A 26,918-nucleotide genomic window follows, 5' to 3' on the forward strand; every position below is an offset into this window, starting at 1 on the left:
GGGACGTACAGTTGTCGCAAAGCGGAAGTGCAAGGATTAGCGCGTACCGGCTCCCGGAAGGTCACCGTGTGAAGGAGGCAGTGGTAACGCGGGTCTCCCCGCTGTTACTGGGGAGCAACGGCCCAGCAGAAGAACCCAGCCTCAGGTGGCGGGGAAGAGCAGACGGGCGGTTTGCTGCAACATCATGGAGAGCGGCGGGGGAAGCGGGAACAAAACTACAGGGGGGTTGGCCGGCTTTTTCGGAGCCGGTGGGGCAGGTTACTCGCACGCGGATCTGGCCGGCGTCCCGCGTGAGTATCGGGCCTAGGTTGTGAACATTTCTCAGCGGTTCTTGCGACTCCGCCAGATGTGTGGCGTGTACTGTTCCTTTTTGGGGGCTGACGTTCACAATCTTAGTACCAGTGGTGGGGTTACTGTGTTTGCGCTGCCTCTTTCAAGATTGAACCAGTTTTTGGAGCCACGGATCCCCGAGAAGATCCGTTTGGGTGACCTGGACTCAGGAGATGTTGCATGTTCTTTTTATATCCAAGCACGGTGCCTCATTTTTCCTCCCGCACATTCCTTGTGCGTTGGTCTGTGTGCTTGGCTCTAGGTTAAGAGGAGAGCCCAGCTCTGCAAGTAAATGCATTCCAAACAACGAGCCTGTAAATAACTTTTCAAACACAAAGTTCTGTGTTTCGAAACCACACAGTAGCCGTCAGGGCAAAACATTTAATAGTGCAAATAGCCAAGAAAGAAACGGGAGTCGAGCCTGCGGGAGGAGCTGAGAAGCGAGCTGCGCTTTAAAAGTCACTTACGGACTTGAAGAAAAAAAGTTAAGAATTTTAGGAAAGGAAATATGCAAGATCGAAAGTGCAGAAGCATGAATGTCCTACCTGTGCCCTTTCAATCCTGTGAATATGTATTCCAGATGTCTGTGACTTTGTGGGTGTTCAAATGGATGAACAGAACTTGTTCTGATTCTCCAGGTACTTTGTGCTCAAGAACAAAAGAGCCCAGTGTCACCTCTGCCAAAACTGAATCTGGAACGCATTTACACATACGTCTTCGGAGGTCTGAGTTTTGGAGCACAGAGGGCACTACCTTAATGTGACCAAGCATTGTTACGTTAATTTGATTAAGATTTGAAGGTAAATTGAGAAATGGAGGGATGAACACCATTCACTGAGCACCTGGGATCAACCAACGACTTTTCTGGATAGAGGACTACCAACAGTTAGATGACTGCTGCGTTCAGTGAACTGAGCCAAGTAACACAAATAAACACATTTCAGTTATATGTATAAGTGTACATAAAGCCATCAAAACCGGGTCATGAGATGGTGATGGGAGCAGGATGCCATTTGAGAGTGGGTCAGAGAATGCAACTAGAGGGTGTTGACATTTGAGCTGTGACCTGAATATAGTATAGATCGGAGGTGAGGCAGGTGTACAAGGGAAAATAGTCCAAATGCCCTGAGAAAAAACAAAGTTGACATGTTTAAGGAACAAATGATAGGCCAGTGTGTCTATAGAGTTGCAAGGGAGTTGGAGTAGTAGGAGATAATGAGATGAGGAGGGCAAGGAATGACCACTAATGCAGTGTTTTGTAAACCATGGTAGGAAGTTTGGATTTGATTACAAGGGTGAATGGAAGCCATTAAGGCTGATTTCCTTTTCTTAAAAAAATCACGTTAGTTGCTATATAGGAAGTAAATTGAAGGGATTAGAGCAAGTGAGGAGTCCATTTAAGTAGGAGGTTGTTACAGTAGTCTAGGTGAGCTTTAATGGTTGGACTGAGATGGTAGCAATAAGGATGGTGGTAAGTAACGAAGTTCAAGATACTGAATATAGAATTCATATTGATGAGAAGACTTGAGTATTTCATAGATTGTGAGCAGTCAACTGAGGTGCACAGGATTCAAGGATTAAATTTAAAATATAGAAAGCTGATTTTCCTTGACATATTTTTCTGTCATCAAAGTTAGTGGGATTCAAGTGTGGCTGTCTGTAAGTTTCCATTGTCTTTTGTTATGACCCCCATGCCTATGGTGATAACCCGAGAACCCTCTACACTGCCACAGCAAATCTACTCTGTCAGCAGCTGTCAATACTGCTGAAGGAACTGCCTTAAAATATTTATATACAACACATAACACCAAGCACTGTTTTTCTCATGGAATTGATTGGTCTCTTGTCAGTCTTATTTTGCAATTTGTATAGATGTCAAGCATCCTTGTAGCAAAGTTGAGAGAAATTAGCTTTATAATTGACCTTGGCTATGCTTCCTGCTACTTTATTTAATCCACATTATTGCCAATATCTTCTTGGTATGACAGCCTGAACTCATACCATTTTCCTAGTATAAGGCATGGTTTGGTATTCAGGACCTCAGGAGGAGGCAGCCTCAAAACTGCCAGACAGGATGAGCATAGAAAAGGAGAAATTTTCATATTCAAGTGAGCCTATAAATCAAAATTGGAAAACAAATGAAACAGTGTAATTAACACTAAATGAAATAACTTTTTAGAATTTCATTGCAATATGCTTTGTTTTCTCTCTAGTGACTGGTATGAACCCTCTGTCTCCTTATTTAAATGTGGATCCACGTTATCTCGTGCAGGTAAGATTAAGACTAGTCCTTTTATGAATTTACTAGTTTGGTGTGTTATCTTACTGTTTAAAAAAAAGTTTCTTACGCTAACTAGATCTACGATACATACTTCTGGAGGCACCAACTCTGGTCTCCATCCACCTTTTTTCTTTGTTCTGAAACTCTGGGGATTTGGCTTGCGTCTCCCTGATACTATCCCTTTAAAGGGTTTTTGAGGTTCAAGGTGTGTTTTTTTCTCCCTATTTAAACATTTGTAAAGTATACTAACATAAAATTTACCATCTGACCCATTTTTAAGTGTACTGTTCAATGTTACCAAATGCATTTATAAGATTAGGCAACAATTACCACCTACCATATACATAACCCGTTTCATCATGTAAAACAAACTATGCCTGTTAAAAAAATAACTTCATTCCACCCTCCCTCCCACCCATCCCATGGAAACTACCCTTCTGCTTTCTGTTTTTGATACTCTAAGTACCTCAAATAAGTGGAATCGTACTGTATTTGTCTTTTGTGATTGGATTATTTCATTTAACATAATGTTCTCAAGTTTCATCTATACTATAGCTTATGTCAGAATTTCTCCTTTTTTAGGCTGGATAATATTTAATTGAGTAATATTCCATTTTGCTTATCCATTCATCTGTTCCTGGACACTTGGATGGCTCCTGTATTTTAGCTACTGTTGATGTGAACGTTAGCATTAGTGTACAAATGTCTTTTCCCAACTCTCCTTTTAATTCTTTTAGTTACATATCCAGATGTAAAATCGCTGGATCTTAGGGAAATTTTATTATTTTCTGAGGAATTGCAGCTATACCATTTTACATTTCACTGGATCTCATAAATTTTGACATGTCGTTTTCTTTTTTATTCATCTCTTAAGTAAAGGGTGTGTTATTTAATTTCCATGAATTTGTGAATTTTTCAGTTTTCTTTCTGTTACTGATTTCTAACTCCTACTGTTGTGGCTGGAGAGGATACTCTCTATGATATCTTTTAAAATCTTTGGAACTTAATTTGTGTCCTTACATGATCTATCTTGGAAGATGTCCCACATGCACTTGAGACATATATCTGTGCTATTATTGTTCGGCAGAGTGTTTTGTATATGTCTGTTAGATCTGTTTGCTGTTTGATTTATTGTGTTAAGTCCTTATTTTCTTACTACCTTCTGTCTGGTTATAATGGTTGCTATCCATTATTGAAAATAGATTATTGAAGTTTCCAGTTCTTAGTGTAGAAATTTCTATTTCTACCTTTAATTCCATCATTTTATATTTAATGTATTCTAATGGTCTCTTACTAGTTATGTTTATAATTTAATCTTTTTACTGAATTGAAACTTCTTAATATTTTTATGACCTTTTATTATTATGTAAAATCTATATTTTCTGATACTCATATGTTCACCCTGTTCTCTTTTGGTTATTATTTGCATGGAATAATCTTTTTCTGTCATTTCACTTTGAACCTCTTTGTTTTTGGAACTAAAGTAAACCTCAGTGTAGTTGGATCATGGTATTTTTATCCATTGTGCTGATCTTATGACCTTTGCTTACAGAGTTTGATCCATTTATATTTAAAGCGATTACTGGAGCCACCTGGGTGACTCAGTCTGTTGAGCATCCAACTCTTGATATCAGCTCAGGTCATGATTTCAGGGTAATTGGATCAAGCCCCATGTCAGCCTCCTCGCTGAACGCAGAGCCTGCTTGGTATTCTCTCTCTCTCTCTCTCTCCCCCTCACATGCACGCTCTTTCTCAAAATAAATAAATAAAAACTTTTAAAAAATAAATTAGGCATTGATTTCTTAGACATGACACCAAAAGAATAAGTTATTAAAAACAACTGATAAATTGGTTTTAATAAAAATTTAAAACTTTTCTACTCCAGACTACACACTTAAGAATAAGGAAAAGACAGTTCACAAACTGAAAGAACATAACTGTAAATCATTTAATATTTGATAAGGACTTAAATCAATAATATGTAATTTTTTAGAAAACTCTTAAAACTCATTTATAAGAAGTTTAAAAGTGGGTAAAAGATCTGAACAGACATTTCTCCAAGAAGATACACAAATGTTCAATAATCACATGAAGCATGTTCCATATCACTTACTAGAGAAATGCAAATCACAAAAACAAAGTGAGATACCACTTCACACCTGCTATAGCTATAGTTAGAAACACAGGCAATAACTGATGTTAGTAAGGATGTGGAGAAATTGGACCTTAATGCACTACTGGTGGAAGTGTAAATTGAACTAGCTGCTTTGGAAATAGTCTCACAGTTTCTCAAAATATTAAAAGTAGCGTTACTGTATGACCCAGTAATTCCACTCATAGATATATACCCAAGAGAACGGAAAACATATGTCCACACAACAAATTGTACATGAATGCTCATATCAGCTTTATTCTAAATAGTCAAGAAGTAAACACAATCCAAATATCCAAGTTAAGAATGGATAAACAAAATGTGGCATCTCCATGCAAAGAGATACTCTGTAGCAATAAAAAAAGAATGAAGTCATGATGCTTGCTACAACATGGGTGAACCTTGTAAACTTACTAAATAAAAGAAGCCAGTCATAAAAGACCACATATTGTATGATTTTATTTATATGAAACATCCACTACTGATAAATATAAAGAGACAGAAAGCAAATTGAGTAGTGGCTGCCCAGGGTAGGGGATAGATGGAGAATGACTGCTAACAGGTATGGGGTTCTTTTTGGGGTAATGAAAATGCTCTGAAACATTATAGTCTTTGTTGTACAATTGTGAATATACTAAAAACTCAAAACCACTGAATTATACACTTTAAATAGGTGAATTATATGTTATATGAATTATATATCCATAAATTGGGTGGGTTTTAAGAGTAATGGTTAAGACTTTTTGTTTCAAGATGAAACACTAAATATTTGACCTTTGCATTTCTTGTTGAGTATGTTGTTTTTTTTTTAATGTTTATTTTTGAGAGACAATGCGAACAGGGGAGGGGCAGAGAGAGAGGGAGACACAGAATCCGAAGCAGGCTCCAGGCTCTGAGCTGACAGCACAGAGCCCAACATGGGGCTTGAACTCACCGCAAGATCATGACCTGAGCCGAAGTCAGAAGCTTAGCTGAGCCACTCAGGCATCTCTTGTTGAGTGTGTTTTGAATAGAAGCAAGTTGATTAGGGCTTGTTTAAAATTTGTTTTTGCTGGAAGTGTTTGTCAAATATTATCTACACTGTAGGTTTATTGCTTTTATTTCAAAAGTACCTCTCTGTCAGTATTTTACTCAAAATTTCAAAACTAATCAAATGTAGTTTGCTTAAATGTTGGATTTTAGCTTAAAGGTTATACTGTAGCTCCATTTAAAAATACAGTAACATTGGGACCCTGCATTGCTAGGCAGGGCCAAAAAGGTTAGACATCAAAGAAAATTCTGTATTTTAAAGAAATTGTGATTCTTGCTTAATCACACACATTTGTAGTGACATCTCCCATTCAAATGTTAGAGGGACTTCAGAATTGAAAAAGTTTTCTCGTCTCATTGTCTGTTTTTATAAAAACCATGGAAAGCCTAAATTTAAAAACTGTACCTTAAGTAAATTGCATTTTGTGGAACATTTTTCCATACTTTTGAAAGACAGACATGTTAAGTACTACTTGTGAACTCACCATATACTGATTTTTGGCAACAGCTCTTATTTGAGGCACATTTGTGGTTTCTCTTACTATTGATTTGTGTTGTCACCACTTTTGCATCCTCGCCAATAGGTTAAATATTATATTAAGTAAATAGTCTTCTTCTTTGTTAGGCCAGAGGAACATCCAGTATAAACAAGGAAAATTTGGGGATGCCTGCGTGGCTCAGTCAGTTAAGCGTCCAACTTTGGCTCAGATCATGATCTCACAGTTCATGGGTTCGCGCCCTGTGTCTGGTTCTGTGCTAACAGCTCAGAGCCTGAGCCTACTTTGGATTCGGTGTCTCCCTCTCTCTCCCTCTCCCCCGTTCGTGCTCGCTCGCTCACTCTCTCTCTCTCAAAAATAAATAATAAATAATATTTTTTCAAAAAACAAGAATTTGAATATTTCTAACATGCAGTTGAAATATAAATATTTCACATAATCTCAGCCACCTGACTATTTTATCAGGTACACTGGTGCCCATCCTTGGATTTGTTTCTTTTCTGTGGTAGTAAACAGTGGTATTGGTGATCTTTTAGTGGTGCTAGTGTCCTACCCTGTCAGCAGCACAAGTTGAACTTGAACTTTTCAGTGTATCTTCCCTACATACATTGTATAAAGATACTTTGAGATCAGCCTTGGTAAGTGGTTATTTTTTGCAGTTTAAATTTGGCTTGCAGAAGTCTTTTTTCTATAACATCATAAACTGTTAATCCTATTTTGATAGAAACCAAAAGCCTTAATTTTATGGAGATTAATATAATTTGGCCAGTGTCCCCTCCCTCAAAATATCTTTGGAAATTTTTGTTATATGACACAGTTGAGATTAATAAGCCCCGGTGACAGTTAAGCATCAGATTGTTTCCAGGTGGCTCTGGGTGTGAATTGATGTACATTTGCCTTCATCCTCATAGTACTTTTATCCCAGTTGACCCTAGCAAAGAGTGAGTTGGAGATGACATGCACTTGTGCTTATTAATGTCCATCCTGACCGTTTTCTTAGTTTCCTGTTTGTAATACATGATCCATTTCTGGATTGAAGAAAAACGTATCTCATTAAATCACATGGCATTTCTAAAAACCTCAAGCCAGAAGCACAACTTATTTTTATTTTTATTTTTATTTTTTAAGTTTAATTACTTATTTAGAGAGAGAGAGCCTGAGCCGGGGAGGGTCAGAGAGAGGAGAGAGAGAGAATCCCAAGTAGGCTCTGCACTGACAGCGAAGAGCCCAACATGGGGTCAAACTAATGAACCATGAGATCATGACCTGAGCCAAAACCAAGAGTCAGGCGCTTAACTGACAGAGCCACCCAGGCGCCCCTCCAGAAACACAATTTAATTTTTTTTTTTTTTAACGTTTATTTATTTTTGAGACAGAGAGAGACAGAGCATGAACGGGGGAGGGGCAGAGAGAGAGGGAGACACAGAATCGGAAGCAGGCTCCAGGCTGTGAGCCATCAGCCCAGAGCCCGATGCGGGGCTCGAACTCACGGACTGTGAGATCGTGACCTGAGCTGAAGTCGGAGGCTTAACCGACTGAGCCACCCAGGCGCCCCCAGAAACACAATTTAAAACTAAGTCATTAATATAAAGGTCAAGAAGCACCCCAAATTCGCAAAACTGTATAATAGATCATGACCTAGGATCTCTTCAGAGTTTGTTTGTTGTTGCCCACCAAACCATTTGTGTGATGAGAGTAGATGTGCTTGCTTATTTGTGCATTTTTTGCTGAGAATGTATGCACAAGCCAGAAATAAAAAGCCAGTGCAGAGCTGTAGCTCACTGAAGTTCCATATTTGGTAAAGGGATGTTTCCTTGTTAGCAAGTCACCAGCAGTGTTTTAACCATTTTTGTATAGAAAGTTTGGCAATTATGTATTGAATGTGTTCTTTATAGGAGTATATTATAGAATCATGGGGCGCCTGGGTGGCTCAGTTGGTTAAGCATCTGACTTCGTTTCAGGTCATATTCTCACAGCTCGGGAGTTCAAGCCCCACATCAGGCTCTGCTGACAGCTGAAAGCCTGGAGCCTGCTTCAGATTCTGTGTCTCCCTCTCTCTCTGCCCCTTCCCCACTTGAATTCCGTTTCTCTCTCTCTCTCTCTCCCTCCCTCCCTCCCTCCCCCCTTCTCTCAAACCTTAAGAAAAAATTTTAAGAGTATATTATAGAATCAATCATATACTCTTACAGTAGCATTTTCAACTTAGGATTTTTGGGTGACTCAGCATTCGTATCAAGTTTGTGTATGCATTTACTGGAAAGAGAGACGATGGCTTTCAAAGATTATCAAAAGAATATATGCTCCCCCAAAGAGTTAAAAATTATTTATTAAGGGACACCTGGGTGTCTCCATCAGTTAAGTGTCCTACTGTTTGTTTTCAGCTCAGGTCATGATCTCACATTTTGTGGGATTGAGCCCTGCTTTGGGCTCTATGCTGACAGTGCAGAGCCCGCTTTTGGAATTCTCTCTCTCCCACTCATACTCATTCTCTGTCCCCCCCCCCCCCCCCACTCCGCTTGTACACGTGCATCTCTTTCAAAATATGTAAAAAGGAAAACTTAAAAACAAAGGAGAATTAAGGGTGCCTGGGTGTCTCAGTTGGTTAAACATGACTTCAGCTCAGTTCATGATCTCATGGTTCATGGGTTTGAGCCCCACATGGGCTTCTCTGCCCCTCCCTTGCTTTATTATTTCAAAAATAAACAAACATTTAATGTATAAATATAAATAAAATTTTAAAAAGGAATTATTTATTAGGAAGGTAATTTTGCCCTTGCATAACTGATCCAAACTTTTGTGCTTTTATAGTTTCTGCCCTTTCTCTTATTTCATTTGGTTTTACACATGGTAAATTGTGCTTGATAAATAGTAGCTACAGAATGAGAGTTGCTCTCTTTTTCCACGCTGGTTTATTTCAATCCAGTAACCTGTGACTTGTCATACCTTTCAGTTTCCCTTTCTCTAGAGCTGTGCTTCCTAAACTCTCTAGCACTGTTACTTCATATTCATCATTAAGTAAGGTAAATTAAATTGATTACAATCTGTCAGACTTACATTGAGAAACTAAGTTCCAAATGAGAAAGCCTCCTAAGAACTAATGAGTATAATTGTATATGTTGTATATTTCATTCCACTTTGATATAGGGGTTGCTATTGCACAAAGTTTTATTTTGGTTTGACTAAGTATAGTTGGGTTTTAGTTAATTTAAGGGTTTACTTTTTGTGAAAAACTACTTAGACAAATGAGGAAACATTTTGCAAGTACTGGGTCTTGAGGGGAGCTCAACTCAGTTTTCATTATTACTTTTTTAGGATACAGATGAGTTTATTTTACCGACTGGAGCTAATAAAACCCGGGGTAGATTTGAACTGGCATTCTTTACCATTGGAGGATGTTGCATGACAGGTGGGTATGATGATTTTTTTTTTTTTTCAGCGTCCTCAATCCACATAGTCAAAAATGCTTAAAATCCGGGGCGACTGGGTGGCTGAGTCAGTTGAGCATCTGACTCTTGATTTGGGCTCAGGTCATGATCCCAGGATCATGAGATTGAGCCCTGCATTGGACTCTGTGCTGAGCCTGGAATCTGCTTAAGATTCTGTCTCTCCCTCTGCCCCCTCCCCTAATCGCACACTTGCTGTCTCTCTCATCTTTTTAAAAGTGCTTAAAATCCAAAGCAGTTCAAATATTGGTTTCAGGGTTTTAAAGAATCATTATTTAGGGGCACCTGGCTGGCTCAGTCAGTAGAGCATGTGACTCTTGATCTTGAGATTGTAAGTTCGAGCCCCACATTGGCTGTAGAGATTACTTAAAAATAAGATCTTTAAAAATAATAACAATAAATAATCATTATTTTTGTTTATCTTTGCCTATTAAAAAGTAAAAAAGAATCAGAAGTGCAGTTGTTTTTTAATACAAAGCTGCATTATTTGGATGAATTGTTACTGTGATTTACTAGGGGCTGCATTTGGAGCAATGAACGGTCTACGGCTAGGATTGAAGGAAACCCAGAATATGCCCTGGTCCAAACCAAGAAACGTACAGTAAGTCTTATGTAATCATCTAATGTAGTGATATTTGAATATTAAACTCTACTTTGTTGGCTTGATGAACACAGCCTTGAGATGACACGTTTAGAGTATTGACATATGTTTTGATCAATTTTTTTCTTACTGAAAATAAAAGAAACTAAGGAATCAAGTTACTGAGACTAAGGTTTTTAAAGGAGTGATTTTTGAGTCAGTGTCCCTCAATTAGCTGGTGCTACCCTATCCTAACTTCTACACCTTTTTCATTCTGCAGTTCTGAATAACATGCTTTTCAGGTTGTTGAATTGCTGGTACATTATTTGGATAGTTCGAGGGCCTGCAGAACCATAGGACATGATAGTAAATTAGCACGTAAAAGTGATTGCTGGATCTGCTCTCATTCCAGTTGAACTTTTTATTGATTTTACTCTCAATTTCTGAAATGGAGGGCTAATGCAAAGTTATCATGAAATTCTTAAAACTTAGTGGTAGTTTCTGAATCTTCTCAGGAAATTGAAGTTTGTGGAAAATGGAAAGTAGTACATCTTCACCCTGCCTAAAAAATAAACGTGACCAGTCCATGTAGATATTCCCTAAATAATATATGAGTGGAGTCACACAGTATGTATTCGATGGCTCATGGTCTTGGTTCAGGACACATTAAGCTTTATCTTCTTTATATGTTGTTTAGCCAGCAGATGGCAGCAGGTGTGCTAGAATTAGACCTTGGGAATCCTGAAGGCTTGTCAAGTTTTTCATATTCCTGTTACTATGGATCTTGCTTTACTAGGCCAGATCCTTGTATATTTTTACATTTATATTTGTCCCTTACTACAATAATTTTTTTTTTTTTTACTTTTTTGTGTTATGGAGAATTTTGAAAATGTACAGAAATAAACAGTAGTACAGTGAAGACCCATGAACCATAACCTCTTCTCAACAGTCAACCAACCAGGATTGGGACCAGTTATGCACCATCTCATTCTCCCCTCCCATATTACTTTGAGGCAAATCCCTAACATACCATTAAATACCAATTTGAAGATGCGGCACCTGGGTGGCTTAGTCGGTTAGGTGTCCGACTTTGGCTCTGGTCATGATCTCACAGTTTGTGGGTTCGAGCCCTGCATCAGGCTCTGTGCTGACCGCTTGCTCAGAACCTGGAGCCTGCTTCAGATTCTATGTCTCCCCCTCTCTCTGCCCCTCCCATGCTCGTGGTCTGTCTCTGTCTCTCAATAATGAATAAATGTTAAAGAAAGTTTTTTTAATACCAATTTGAAGGTGAAGTTCTCCTAGAAAAGATAACCTTTGTCTCTTAAAACAGTGACAGTATTGTTTGGGCAGGGGGTGCAGGGAGAGAGTTGCATTTGCAATTTTTAGATCAGATTTTTTAAATCTTCTGTATTACTTTTTATATAACCATTCTGATATTCCTGGGTAGGAAACATTTAAAATAGGAGACAGCCTCAGGGTTAAACCTCCGACCTTGATTCAGGTCAGGATCTCATGGTTCCTGAGTTCAGGCCCTGCCTCAGGTTCTCTGCCCCTCCCTTGTGCACTCTTGCTCTCAAAAATAAACAAACATTTAAAATAGGAGACAGCCTGTAAAAATTGAAAGGACAGGGTTTGGGCCCAGACAGATCTATATAGCTTCAAAGTCTAGTTCCATTATATACTATTTTTTGGTCTTAGGTAAATTTTTTTCTACCTTCTGCCTTTAAGGGTTATTAAGAGGTGATTAAAGTTGCTAAGGGCCCAGTAAGTGGAGATATATTACCCAAATTGCATACCAAAGAATTTCACCAATTTGCAGTGTTAAACAGCCTTTAGAGATAATACAAATTTCTGTTATTGGGCATTAATTTAAATGAGTTCTTTAACTCCATTAAATGAGTTTTTTCATTCTTCGTTGTTATAATTTCATAATTTCCAGCAGTAGTCAGCTGTCCGGATAGAACCATTCCGGTGATGGTGTTACACTGCTGGGAGAGGAAAGTCCTGTCTTTTTCCTCCAGTTGCCTCTGTCACTGTTCTGGTGGCGCCTGGCACTGGTGTGAGGCAGAACTGTGCTTCCTTGAGAGTGTGCTAAGCGTTCACTTGGGCCGCTTAGTTCTAGTCTGGGAGCAGACACAGCATGTGCTTTCTCCACATATTCTAATTAGATGGTTTTTTCCTTCTCTTTGAATACTTCCCTGTAATTCTGCTGTATTCTGTAACAGTCCACGCTTTGATTCTATTTAATATGTTGAGTATATTCTTCCTCCAAAAAAATTTAATTGTAAGCTAGGTTATCCATTAGAATGGTCTTTTTCTTTTTTTAATGTAGATCAATTACTGTAAACTTCTCTATAAAATACATTCTAGGCTATCATTCAAAGCCTTTCTATATTTGATTTATATTTATTTATATTTTTTTTTAAATTTTTTTTAACGTTTATTTATTTTTGAGACAGAGAGAGACAGAGCATGAACAGGGGAGGGGCAGAGAGAGAGGGAGACACAGAACCGGAAGCAGGCTCCAGGCTCTGAGCCATCAGCCCAGAGCTCGATGCGGGGCTCGAACTCACGGACCATGAGATCGTGACCTGAGCTGAAGTCGGACGCTTAACTGACTGAGCCACCCAGGCACCCCGATTTATATATTTTTTTTTTTTATTTTTTTTTTTTAAGGTTTTTTATTTATTTTTGAGACAGAGAGAGACAGAGGATGAACGGGGGAGGGGCAGAGAGAGAGGGAGACACAGAATTGATAGCAGGCTCCAGGCTCTGAGCCATCAGCCCAGAGCCCAACGCAGGGCTCGAACTCACGGACCGCGAGATCGTGACCTGAGCTGAAGTCGGACGCTTAACCGACGGAGCCACCCAGGCACCCCTATATTTATTTTTAATAATAATAATTTTTCTTACTCATTGCCCAAAAATGTTGGAAGTTTAACCTTCATTTATATTTGTATAAAGTAAAAGCCAGCCTTACTAAATTCTAAGGAAGTATTAAGGTATCTTTTAAAATTAAGAAAACCCTGGGGACACCTGGATTAAGCATCCAACTCTTGATTTCCTTTTCAGGTCATGATCTCATGGTTCATGAGATTGAGGCCCTTCACTCTCTCCTTCTCTGCCCCTCCACTCGCACGGATGTACTTCTCTCCCTCTCTCAAAATAAATAAATAAATGTTTTTTAAAAAAATAAAATTAAGAATACCTGAGTGTTGGGTTTATACGTAGTAAATAGCTACAATTATGGTTTTTCAAAGTGCTAGAGAAATAATGATTCTAAGTACAGATTCTTTCTCTTTCTGCCCTGGTAGGATTTTGAACATGGTGACTAGGCAAGGGGCACTTTGGGCTAATACTCTAGGTTCTCTGGGTAAGTAGAGATCTCACTTAATAATAAATCATTAATGCAAAGGATATATATGTATCATGAACAATTTGACCTGCCAAAATTCTGGCCCTAGGATATTAAAAATTGTATTTGAATCTACTCTGATGAGTAATGTAGGTAATACTTAGGAAAAGACCATGAACAACATAACAATAATTCCAGATGCTAATACCATTTTTCAGTGTTTTAAGTCTTTTTAGATTTTACATACTCTCCTGTCCAAGCAAGATACCAACCCATGTTTTAGGTAGATATGGAGTCCACATAATTCAGGTCCAAGTCAAATGCCTTTGTATGTTAAGAAAGGTTCAAGGCCCTGTAGTAAGATACAGATTAATGCAACCCTTTTGCTATGTTTTCCTAATAGCCTATTCAGCATTCTGTTTACCTAAGTAGGTTTCCCAGACTGAATTTTCAGAGGTGTTATAGGGCCTTTGTAGATAATGAAAACATTTGCAGTTCTGAGCAAGGGGTAATTTAGTAGGATTTAAGACCAAATGCTTTAATATTATACTATTTATGAATATTTGACTCTCTTGATTATTCATAGCATATAATAAATGTACCTGTGGTACTTATGCTGTAAGAACCAAGAATTTCTTTGTAACTTGGTTGAAAGTCTGAAAATCTTCTAATTGTGGCAGATTAAGTAAGGGAAATTTTAAGTATCTCATTGAAAAAATAGAAAAAGCATCTGTTGTGAAAGAATAATAGCCTAGCTTTGTTGTGGGATTTGGAAGCAGTACATTTTCACACTGTAAGGTCAGATTGACATTTGAGATCCTAGTAAATTATTGCCTCCATATGCTACTCATGTCCTCTTTGCCCCCACCCCATACACAGTCACCCTCCTTTGTTCCTGTTTGGTTGCTTATATATCTCTAGAGTGAAAAGCCATCCTGCTCTGCCCAAGGACTTTCTTAGTTTTAGCATTGCAGGCAAGTCTCAGTCCTCGGAAAACTGGGATGGCCAGTTGCTTTGTATGTTTCTGATGTAATAGAAGTTCAGTTTCAATTAAATAAGTTGAAAGGGTAAGAAGAGCCTTTATAGAAATATATAAGAATATCACAACAGAACGGTTGTAAGGCTGAGTTTGGTGTAACATTGAAGGGTCAAATAAAGCATAGTTTCGAGAAAGGTAAGGAAAAGGATTAGTAGGAATCTTTACAGGTACAAGAGATAGATAGTTTTGGGGAACATCTTGTTAAAACCAAATAAAGCTAGTGTTACAGTTTTTGCCTGTGCCAGAACCAAACCTCAATTTTTTTTTTAAGTTAACATTTCTCTTAGAATAGAAATGCATGTGTTTTTGTTTTTAAATTCAAAGTATAGCTATTAAGAATAAAATAAGTGAAAATTTTAAATATTTTTCCTGAGATTCCAAGAAAAATGGAACTTTTTGTAATTAACTACTATTGGTGTTTCTTCTGAAGCTCTTCAAAAATTTTCTTTGTATATCCTGAGTTGTACACACATGTGCCCGCTTTACAGGCTAATGAATATAGTTTTTCCTACTTTTTGTTTGAAGTATGTATTATTCCATCATATGGAAAGTCCCTTTCTGGGTCTATCTGCTTTGATGGGCATTTTATTTACAAGCTTTTGCTGTTACAAATACTGTTCTAGTGATCATTCTTTTATATCTTTGAATGCTTATAGAATGTCTGTAACATAGATTTATCTAAATATAATTGCTTTACTGACTTTCAATAACTTTTTTATTAGTAATCAGTCCATTTCCCCTGTAGCTTTGCTCTATAGTGCATTTGGTGTCATCATTGAGAAAACACGAGGTGCAGAAGATGACCTTAACACAGTAGCAGCTGGAACCATGACAGGCATGTTGTATAAATGTACAGGTAGGTACTGTTGAATGAAGAGCTATCTCTGAATACACTTTGAAGTATGCTTTGAAAGTGAAGTATCCACAGATTTCAGAGTACACTTAACACATTTTTTGCAGTGTAATGGAGTGTTCTCTAAAACCTCATGGGTGTTCGGGGTTTTGTTTTTGTTTTTTTATTTTGATAAAGTACACGAAACATAAAATTGGCCATGTGAACCATCTTTAAGTGTAAGTTTAGTAATGTTAAGTATATTCACGTTGTTGTGGAGCATTACCTTCATCTAATTCCAGAACTTTTCTTCATCTTGCAAAACTGAAACTCTGTATCCAACTTCATTTTCCCCATCCTTTAGCCCTTGGCATCTACCATTCTGCTTTCTAACTATGAATTTCAACTCTGAGTATTTTAGGTATTTCATGTAAGGAATAATAATACTGCATTTGTCTTCTTGTGACTGGCTTATTTCTTTTGGCATAATATCATCAAGGTTCATCCATGTTGTAGCATGTTTCAGAATTTCCTTCTTTTTCAAAGATGAATAATACTCTGTTTTACATATATACCACATTTTCTTTATCCATTCATCAGTCAGTGGATACTTGGATTGCTTCCATCTTTGACTACTATGAATAATGCTCCTATGAACATGGGTGAACCATTCGATTTTGAAAAAATAGAACCCTAAGAGTTGAATCAAAATGACCTGAGTGAAGATCAAATATCAAATCCTTCTCTAAGATAGAAAAGAAATTAGCATTCACTGCGTTATACCCCCAGTTATAAGCACTTAATATAACTTATTAAGAAGTGCCCCGGTGACTCGGTTGAGCCTCCCGCTTTGGTTTAGGTCATGATCTCACGGTCAGTGAGTTTGAGCCTCACATCAGACTCACTGCTGTCAGCACAGAGCCTGCTTCAGATCCTCTGCCGCCCCCCCCCCCACCACCCCCCCCCCCCCCCCCCCCCCCGCTGCTCACACATGCTCAGTCTCTCTCAAAAAAGTAAAAGTTGAGATATACATATATATATATATATGACTTATTTTATTTAAAACTGAACTGATAATCATCACACCCCAGTTTTATAGATAAGCACAGTATTAAGAGGACCTCTTTCAAAAGGTCCTAATTAGTGATGGGCCCAAATTTTTTTTATCACATTTCTGCTTTAAATGACTTAATTAAGCTACTTATACTCATGCCTCTGAAAATTACTTTTGTTTGATTTTTTAGACATTAGACACTTGATTAACTGAGCTAATTCTTTTTATAAATTCCTCCATCAAAATTTCAGGTAGCCATTTTTGCTAGAAAGAGAAGTCTCAACAGGGTTATGAAATCCAAGATTTCCTGATATATCTGAGAGTAAGAGGTTTTTTCTGTATTGAAAATGGATCACATTTGGGGCGCCTGGGTGGCTCAGTCGGTTGGGCGACCGACTTCGGCTCAGGTCATGATCTCGCAGTCCGTGAGTTCGAGCCCCGCATCGGGCTCTGTGCTGACAGCTCAGAGCCTGGAGCCTGCTTCCGATTCTGTGTCTCCCTCTCTCTCTGACCCTCCCCCGTTCATGCTCTGTCTCTCTCTGTCTCAAAAATAAACGTAAAAAAAAAAAAAAAATTAAAAAAAAAAAGAAAATGGATCACATTTGGAATTTTATCCCTAAGAGCTCACAGTACTTCTTACTTGTGTATATGTACTCATGTAAACAGAGCTCCCAGGTGGATTAAGACATTACATACCTTTTATGTCCATGAAGATGTTACCTTGACATAGAAAAATCGTGTTAAAAATACTGGGGCATCTGGGTGGCTCAGTCAATTGAGTGTCCGACTCTTGATTTTGGCTCAGGTCATGATCTCACAGTTCACGGATTCAAGACCCACGTCAGGCTTCGTGCTGGTAGTGCAGAGCTTGCTAGGGATTCTCCCTCCCTGTCTCTCTGTCCCCCACTCATGTGCATGTGCTTGCTTGCTCTCTCTCAAAATAAATGAACTTTAAAATATTTAGATATTAGAGTAATTTAAAAAATGTAAAAATACTTCACATTGAAAATCTTTAGGGTCAGACAAAAGAATTTAAAACTTTAACTGCAGCACAAGGGTTCACTCAGCAAGAGTTTACTTGGCCCAAACTATGCTTACAAAAGATCAAATTAATATTTGAGAAACAGATTTCACAAAAAAATACGGAATTCCAGCTTCTTTTGAATAAATGGAAGATACCAAGCTTACATTATTTGTGTTGGCAAATGGCTGGGGTTGACTGGGAGCTGCTGCTACACCAGTTGATGGGCACTGAAGTTCTACCTCAGTACCACTAGTCCCTGACTTCTTACTCAGGGTAAGGCGCTGTGGCATTTCCTCTGCTGAGGGCATCCCTGAATATAAGAATGTACTGAATTACCATCTTAAGACATATTATGCACATTTAAAAGATAGAAAAGGCTGAATTCTTGATATCGAAAGACATGGGAGCCTAGCTATCTGTGTCCGGGACTTCCTTGCAGTCATAGCATGACAGCATGACTGTCCCACAGGGTGGGACACCTTCAGCTAAAATTATGAAAGAGAAAGTTCTTGGCTCAGAAGAAAAAAAGCAAAAACAAATTGATTCTAGGTCAGGTGACATGTAGATTTCATTTTCCATTGCAATTGTGAAACATAGATGAAGTATCTGACCCAGAATTCCAACGTTAGCTCATAGTTTCCTGGCCGAACAATTTAAATTTAGCTCAGCACATCAGAATCAGTATACAAAAGCAGAGCAGTATCTTTCATTGATTTCTGGTTTAAAATAAACCTAAGACAGAGCACAGAATTAGGAATTTTGTGTGGTAGGAATACAAATACAACTTCAGCTTCTAGATTCAGGGATTTAGAAAAGGGGTGAGACACTCTTTTGGTCTAGAGCCAAACTGTTAAAGACACAAGTTTACATTTAGGGAATGGCTAATTCCTGCTGACCAAAAATATTTCCAACTCTTCAACAATGGAAATTAAAAAAGAGGAAGTTTGAAATTAAAGTAGTATAACTCAACTTAGATTTGGAGCTACTTTCGTGGAAAGAAAAATCATGGGGAAAAATACATGAGAAAATGGGTAGTTGTCAGAACAAAAGGAGGCTAATTTAAAGGAATATTTCTGATGGGATGATTTTAGTTTAAATCCAATGTTTAATGAGTTTAAATATTTTTCAGAGGGTATTCAGAGGGTCATTAGACTTTCTGTGGCCTGTGAAAATCTGTTTAGTAATAAACAGTATTCTATCAGAACAAGAACAGCTGTAGTTTTGCTCTTGTTCATAAGCTTAGGACTAATGTTTAAAAGGCCTGGTCACTAATCTTCAGAAACAAGGCATCAGCAACCAAAAGATATGGGTCCCCCCTTTCCCCTCACAAAAAGGCCCTGACCTTTTCATTCTGTGCCATCCATAAGAAAGTCATCTTAGAAAAGCAAACTAAATAAAAGTTAAAAACACCTACAAATCCATTTCATCATAATAAGTAAATGTAGGGCTTATTGTTAAAAGGTACTACTTATCAATAGGTTCCAGGCCTTCAGAATTAAACCGTATATGCTAACCATACTTTTTTGATGATTTCTTTATTTCTGTTACTGGCAGCAGTATTCTTCCAGTAAATTAAGACAGATGTAACATATATTACAGGCATAGGGCTGTAATATATAAAACATTTCGACAGATCACTTAAACCAACAATCCAATTAAAAAATGGAGTAAGGATTGACAGAACACTTCATGGAAAAATACACATCACCACTAAACAATAGAAGTCACTAAATCTTACAGGCAACCAGGGTAAAGCAAAATAAACCATTAAGATAATATTTTTCACCAAGTATCTTTTAGTAAGTGATGATAGGTAACTGATATTTACCAGAGGGGAAGTGACACCTAATACTGACAGAGGTAAGCAAGCAGTCGACATTAGTTATTAATATTTTAAATCTGTAGATCTTTGCTCAGCAATTTATCCTACAGCATACTAAGGCATACACACAAAAAAGGGGTCTGGACCACCATAACCACCACAGGAAAGCAACCAAAAAGATGAAGAATCTGGTGGGAAAAATCGTCCTAAGAGGACAGTAATATGGGGAGGCAAAAACAGCAGAGATAATTGAATGCTTGCATGGAAGAACCTGGGTTGCTAGGAAGGGACCAGTGGGGTGGAGGTGGTCCTGAGGAAAGCCCGAATGTCAGCTGCTGTGCTGTGACAGTCACACGTACTGCTTCCACTCTAACGAAGCAAAGAAAAAAAATAGGGAGGCAGGAAATGTCTGTTCTAGTGTTCCGAGTCACCTTTGGTTTCTGCCCTTCTGTGTCCCTTCACTTCATCATTTGTGAAGTTCACTACCTAGCACCTGAGTTGCCTTTTCTCACAAGGCTGAACTTCTGTAACAGTATTTTTCATTAGCCATTTTGACTTTGGGCTTCTACCTTCAGTCTGTCTTATCTATTCACTATTTCTGGTTTATCTTCCAGTATGGTTCTAATTCTAGTAATCACTTTTCAAAAACCTTTGATGATGACACACTGTGTTTCAGCCTAAATTTAAATTTCTCGTCCTAGCCTTCCTTGCTCTAATCCTCTCCCATTTTCAGACTTTTCTCCCACACTGTTCTTGTGTATGTTATATGACCAAATACGTAAATTTGAAATCCAATCCATCCATAAGGCCCAGTTCAATTGTTAATACCTCTTTCAATAGATTTCCTTTTTGGGGGGGGGGGGGGGGGGCGGTGATTGAACTTTATTTAGTTTTGGGTTTTTTTTTTTAATTTGTATTTATTTTTTTAATTTGCATCCAAGTTAATTAGCATATAGTACAACAGTGATTTCAGGAGTAGATTTTTTTAATGCCCCTTACCCATTAGGCCATCCTCCCCTCCACAGCCCCTCCAATAACCCTCTGTTTCTTCTCCATATTTAAGAGAGTCTCTTATGTTTTTGTCCCCCTCCCTGTTTTTTATTATTTTTGCTTCCCTTCCCTTGTATTCATCTTGTTTTGTATCTTAAAGTCCTCATATGAGTGAAGTCATGATATTTGTCTTTCTCTAATTTCACTTAGCATAATACCCTCTAGATCCATTCATGTAGTTGCGGTTGGCACGATTTCATTCTTTTTCATTGCTGAGTAATACTTCATTTTATATATATATATATATATATATATATATATATATATACACACACACACCACATTTTCTTTATCTGTTCATCCATTGATGAACATTTGGGTTCTCTCCATACTTTGGCTATTGTTGATAGTGCTGCTATAAACATTGGGGTGCATGTGCCTCTTCGAAACAGCATCCCTGTATCGCTTGGATAAATACCTAGTAGTGCAATTTCTGGATTGTAGGGAAGTTCTATTTTTAATTTTTTGAGGAACCTCCATACTGTTTTCCAGAGTGGCTGCACCAGCTTGCATTCCCACCAGCAGTGCAAAAGAGATCCTCTTTCTCCACATCCTCGCCAACATCTGCTGTTGCCTGAGTTGTTCATGTTAGCCATTCTGACAGGTGTGAGGTGGTATCTCTTTGTGGTTTTGATTTGTATTTCCCTGATGATGAATAACGTTGAGCATTTTTTCATGTGTCGGTTGGCCATCTGGATGTCTTCATTGGAGAAGTGTCTATTCATGTCTTTTGCCCATCTCTTCACTGGATTATTTGCTTTTTGGATGTTGAGTTTGATAAGTTCTTTATAGATTTTGGATACTAACCCTTTATCTTCTTTGCAAAAATCTTCTCCCATTCCATCGGTTGCCTTATAGTTTCCCTGATTGTTTCCTTCACTGTGCAGAAAATTTTTATTTTGATGTCCCAATAGTTTATTTTTCCTTTTGTTTCCCTTGCCGCCGGAGAACGTGTTGAGTAAGAAGTTGCTGCGGCTGAGGTCAAAGAGGTTTTTGCCTGCATTCTCCTGGAGGATTTTGATGGCTTCCTGTCTTACATTTAGGTCTTTCATCCATTTTGAGTTTATTTTTGTGTCTGGTGTAAGACAGTGGTCCAGGTTCATTCTTCTGCATGTTGCTGTCCAGTTTTCCCAGCACCACTTGCTGAAGAGACTCTTTATTCCAGTGGATATTCTTTCCTGCTTTTTCAAAGATTAGTTGGCCATACGTTTGTGGGTCCATTTCTGGGTTCTGTATTCTGTTCCATTGATCTGAGTATCTGTTCTTGTGCCAGTACCATACTGTCTTGATGATTACAGCTTTGTAATACAGCTTGAAGTCTGGATTTCTTTTTTTTTTTTCTTTTTTCTTTTTAATCTATTTTGGAGGCGATTCAGTATGGTGAAAAAGACAATGGGCTTTGGCATCAAATGGGTTTGACTTGACCAGCACTAGGTCACTAAACAGCTACACCAAGAGAGTAACTGTCTGAATTTGTCTATAATACGAGAGCAACCAGTATTCCCTTCATAGACTCGTAAATGAAATCACCTGTAGAAAGCAAGTGACTTACCTCCTACCATAAGCACATTTTATACCATTCTTAGAAGGCTTAACACAGTTTTCCTGGTAGGAAGTCAATAGGCAAAAAGTAAGATTGAAAAATCAAGAACTAGCAAGATAGTTATGTTTTTTAGAAACAAGATAAAGAGCAGAGAATGAAAGTAGTTGCCTTTGGAAATAGAAATTAGGGTGAGGATGGTGAGTGTGCCACATTGTTGTGTATCACTAAAATCTTTTAGCACTTTTTAAATTGTTTATATGGACTACTTTAATAAAAAGCGAAAGTGAGCAAAGACCTTTATCAACATAATAAAAATGAGGTATTTGGGGCACCTGGGTCGCTCAGTTGGTTAAGCATCCGACTTTGGCTCAGGTCATGATCTCATGGTTGATGAGTGCGAGTCCTATGTCCAGCTCTGTGCTGACAGCTCAGAGCCTGGAGCCTGCTTCAAATTCTGTGTCTCCCTCTCTCTCTCTGCCCCTCCCCTACTCGTGCTCTGTCCTCCTTAAAAATAAATAAACACTTAAAAATTTTTTTTAAATAATAAATAAAAATTAGGCATTAGATTACAAGGGTGGAGTGGGGAGACACTGTTCAATGGGTACAGAGTTTCAGTTTTGCAACATGGAAACAGTTCTTTGGAGATGGATGGGGTGATGATAGCACAACAATCCCAGAAAACCTAGTGCTACTGAACTATACTATTAAAATGGTAACTTTTATATATGCTTTATCTCAATTTTTAAAATAAATTCAATAAAATTTTGGAAAGTATTTAATAGCCATGACAGTGTGTAAGTAAGGCAGTTCCTCCAAAGTAGGGGCCAAGAACACCTGCTGGCCAAATCCCTATCTGTTCACTGTCTTGAGGCTAAGAATATGTTTTGTTTTTAAATATGGTTGACCTTTGAACTCCGTGAGGTTGAACTGCACAAAGTTTTCTTTGATCAGCACAGTACTATAAATGTGTTTTGTCTTGAGATTTTCTTAGTAACATTCTTTTCTCTAGCTTGCTTTATTGTAAGATTGTAATACATAATTCACATAACATATAAAATACTTACTGATCAACTGTTTACATTCTCAGTAAGGCTTCCAGTCAACAGCAGGCATTAGTAGTTAAGTTTTGGGAGGAGTCAGAAATTGTACTTGGATTTTTGACTGTGCGGGGTGGGGGGGGCGGGGGGAGTCACATCCTTAACCCCACGCATTGTTAAGGGTTGACTGTAGTTACATTTTAAGTGGTTATATAAGTATCTACATAATAGCCTTTGGGCCCTGAAAGCCTAAAATATGTACTTTCTGGCCACTGTAAGAAAAATATTCTGATCCCTGCTCTAAAGTAATTGTCAGTTCAGTATGTTAGCTCTACACTATCCAGCTCTATACCCCACAAACAAGGTACTTAAGTATTCTGGGCCTTATTTTCCTATGTTTAAAAGAGATAATATAAGAGTTGTGTAAGGACCAAAAAGATAGAAGGTAAAACTGAAGCACCTGGCTCACATTTGTTTTGCTTTATAGACATTGACCGTTGGCCTTCTTGCTCAAAGCAAGAATATTTGCTAATCAACTTCCTGTGCTTAGTTGGGCAAAAGTTGGTTACAGAAAGCCTAAAGGCAAGGCCCTCAAATGTTTAACACAACCAGTTGGAAAACACTGGAATTAATAGAAAGTTAAAACTAAAACATGGCTTGGTATGTGGTAAGAGGCTAGCCTTGAATCAGAATCAGCTGTGCTTAGTAAGTCAAACACTGCCTATGTTTAGCGTCTACTTGGTGGAAATAACTTTTTTCTAGCCTTCAAAGAAGTGACATTTTGGGGCGCCTGGGTGGCTCAGTCGATTCAGTGTTGGACTTTGGCTCAGGTCATGATCTCATAGTTCGTGAGTTTGAGCCCCGCATCAGGCTCTGTGCTGACAGCTCAGAGGCTGGAGCCGGCTTCAGATTCCGTGTCTCCTCTGCCTCTCCCCAACTCGTGCTCTCAAAAATGAATAAACATTTAAAAAAATTTTTTTAAAGTGACTTGTTTGAACTAAGTTTCATTTTGGTCAGAAAGTAGAAAGCTTTCCGGGGGATCATAAGAGACACTTAATGTGCCACTGATGTCCCTAAGGTCTTAGTCTTGTAGTTCACAGTTTCATTATGTTACCCCTAGTGCCTCTGCCCAGGGAGGCTCTTTATTTGATAGCTAAGAACTAATGTGAAAATCCTTCCAAAAGTAGAAATTAGGACACTCAAAGCAAAGGACCAACCATAAGGAACAGTTTACAGCTATTTCCAAACCAGTGGGCAGAGTTCAGAGCCCGGTGGATCTGTAATCAACTAAAGATCTAGGGGAGTTTTCAGTGTTTAGTCCTAGGAAAACATCTGCAAAATCATTGTGCTTTCAGTTATCTGCCCTGCATCATTTTTCTGCTAATAAACAGCAGTGAGACCACCTTTCTTTTGTGTCGACTCAGAATGGAGTACTATATAACCTGCTTTAAAGAATCCTCATTACACACAAAGTTTAGATTTAATAACTGAGCCATACTGATGCTGTTGCAAATATCATTTATTCTCCTGTGCTTCATAGTTTATTTTCCTCATTTTAGTCATTTATCTAATTACAGTTTACTTTCAGCCCCTAGAACTTTTTGTTGACTTACTAGTCAAAGACATGAAGTAGATTTTTATTAAACTGGGTAGATTGTTTTTGAGTTAGCAGGTTGAGTTTATATTACATTTATAATTTTCCAGCTGCATTGAATACAGGTGCAAAATCCAACTGCCATACTTCGTCTAAACATAGCAAGAGATGATGTGGGATTCAAGGAGAGAGCTCCCATTTAATTTTTTTTTTAATTGTTTCTGACCTCTCCTCCCCCCCCCCCCCCCCCCCCCCCCGCCGCCGTATTTGACAGCTGTTTATAGATGATGCCTGCAGCTTCTGTCTGTTTAAGAGAGATAATTAGGGCACTTCATGTTGGAAGCCTACACAGGTCAGCTATCAGACATCTTCAGACTAGAGAGGATCCTGAAGGGAGTGGCCCTTTAATCTATCGGCTGAAGCCATCTGGCAGGACATTCATTGCAGGAATGCTTGGTCTGAAGTGTTCTAACTCAGCAACATCACTGAATTTCACAGAATTTACTGGTTTATACCCAGAGGGCCTCTAGGAAGGTAATCACAGGACCACAGCTCCGTTCCACCTTTGCCTTCCTAACACAGGACTTAAAATGAATACTCCATCGGTACAATGTGGGCTTCCTGACATTTATGGTATCAACTTGTTTGTAAAACCATAGAACATCAAGTTATTTCTTAAAAGCTTATTTCGGTGCCCCTAGTCCTCTTACTAGACTTGGGGACTGTGTTCAGGTAACTGATGAAAACGTTTTTGTTTTTGCATTTCAAGCGTAATCCATATTGCTAATCTTTTTTCACATGAAAAAAATTGTTTTGTTAAGCAAAAACAGTTCAAAGTCTAATCCTTGGGTGGTTTTTCAGTAAGTATAATGCTGCTCGGTGCCTTATTGCTCATTAGTTGTAGATTGTCTGATATGTCAATGTAGGAATGGAGGAGGGGGGTGGGGGTGTCAGTACCTAACTCAAAGCTTGATTATAGCCGTCTTACCACTTCTTGAGTCTTCAAAGTTAACAGAGGACCTGTCCAGAGTCCAAAGATAATGTTAATACTGTTTCCAAAGAGGGTGTCACCTTGTTTATATTGTAGCTGTAAATCAATTGGTGGGGCTTGTGGGTTCTAAACAATATGACTAACGGGAAATTATTGCTTTGGGACTTCAATAATATGCATGAGATCTTGTCTGAAGTGTGGGAACAAGTGAGATTGAGAAAAATCAAATTATTAATGCTCATGATCTTAGCTACAAATTGTAAAATTAAAAGAAAAAATGGTTGTGAATGAGAATACAGTGTATGTATTAAACTGGTGATTTAGGGATGTTTCTCTTGAACCTGTCTTGGTTTCTTGTGTTAACTTTAGGACTTCTGTTTGAGATGGAATATTTACATATAAACAAATCGTGTGCCTCAATTTCATGATAACATTATTTAATCCTTTGCTGCTAGGACACTGTGTAATATAAGGCTGTTTTGTTTTTGTTTTCTTTTCCTTTCCCAGGTGGTTTTCGAGGGGCAGCACGAGGTGGGCTAGCAGGACTGACGCTTACCAGCCTCTACGCACTATATAATAACTGGGAGCACATGAAAGGCTCCTTGCTCCAACAGTCACTCTGAAGATTTGCCAAGTTGTGAATGGAGGACACTTTAGTAGCAATCCAGATCAATTTATAGGTCAGTCTGGAGTTACTCTTTCTTCCTACAATTAGTTTGAAAAATTGGAGACACCAGTTTGCTGTGGCGAAGATCATGGTTGGTTGACCGGGACTGGCACTCTTTCCAGCCCAAGCTGAAGCCAAAACCATCTGGTGGCTGAGTAATGTGGTTCTCCCTTTCCCTGGAACTGGAAAACTACTTACTCACAGAATTCACGTCGTGATGGTTGTCGATAGTATATCACCGCATTTGTTTATTTAATGATCTGAAACTGTAATGTTCCCTTGTATTCCCAATAAAAGGTGAAAACAGAACTAAAGTCATAACTCCAGTGTAAACACAGTGGGTGTCTCCATTTAAAACATTTTTCTGGGGGGACCTGGATGGCTCAGTCGGTTAAGCATCCAACTCTTGGTTCCAGCTCAGGTAATAATTTTATGGGATTGAGCCCCATGACAGGCTCTGTGCTAATACTGCAGAGCCTGCTTGGGATTCTCTCCCTTTCTCTCTGGAAATAAACATTTTTAAAAAATAAAAACATTTTTCTGGGCATAAAGCGAAAAGTGACTTTTAAAAGCATTTCTGTCTGCCCCCACTAGGCCC

General features: G+C 38.4%; 1 protein-coding gene and 1 non-coding gene across 2 annotated transcripts; both read left to right on the forward strand.

Annotated features, from left to right (window-relative positions):
- Positions 1-28: 28 nt before the first annotated feature.
- On the forward strand, positions 29-26,634 carry LOC125932796 (mitochondrial import inner membrane translocase subunit Tim23). The gene is made up of 7 exons (XM_049645371.1): positions 29-290; positions 2,544-2,602; positions 9,602-9,695; positions 10,249-10,333; positions 13,627-13,685; positions 15,452-15,562; positions 26,161-26,634. Exons 1-7 carry the CDS (start codon positions 185-187, stop codon positions 26,274-26,276), a joined length of 630 nt encoding a protein of 209 aa, XP_049501328.1. The 5' UTR covers positions 29-184; the 3' UTR covers positions 26,277-26,634.
- Positions 12,247-12,450, forward strand: LOC125933573 (small nucleolar RNA SNORA74). Its single transcript, XR_007461003.1, has one exon. It is a non-coding gene; the product is annotated as a small nucleolar RNA SNORA74 (small nucleolar RNA).
- Positions 26,635-26,918: the final 284 nt, after the last annotated feature.

Source organism: Panthera uncia, chromosome D2 (assembly GCF_023721935.1).
Source record: "Panthera uncia isolate 11264 chromosome D2, Puncia_PCG_1.0, whole genome shotgun sequence".
Classification (NCBI taxonomy): Eukaryota; Metazoa; Chordata; class Mammalia; order Carnivora; family Felidae; genus Panthera; species Panthera uncia.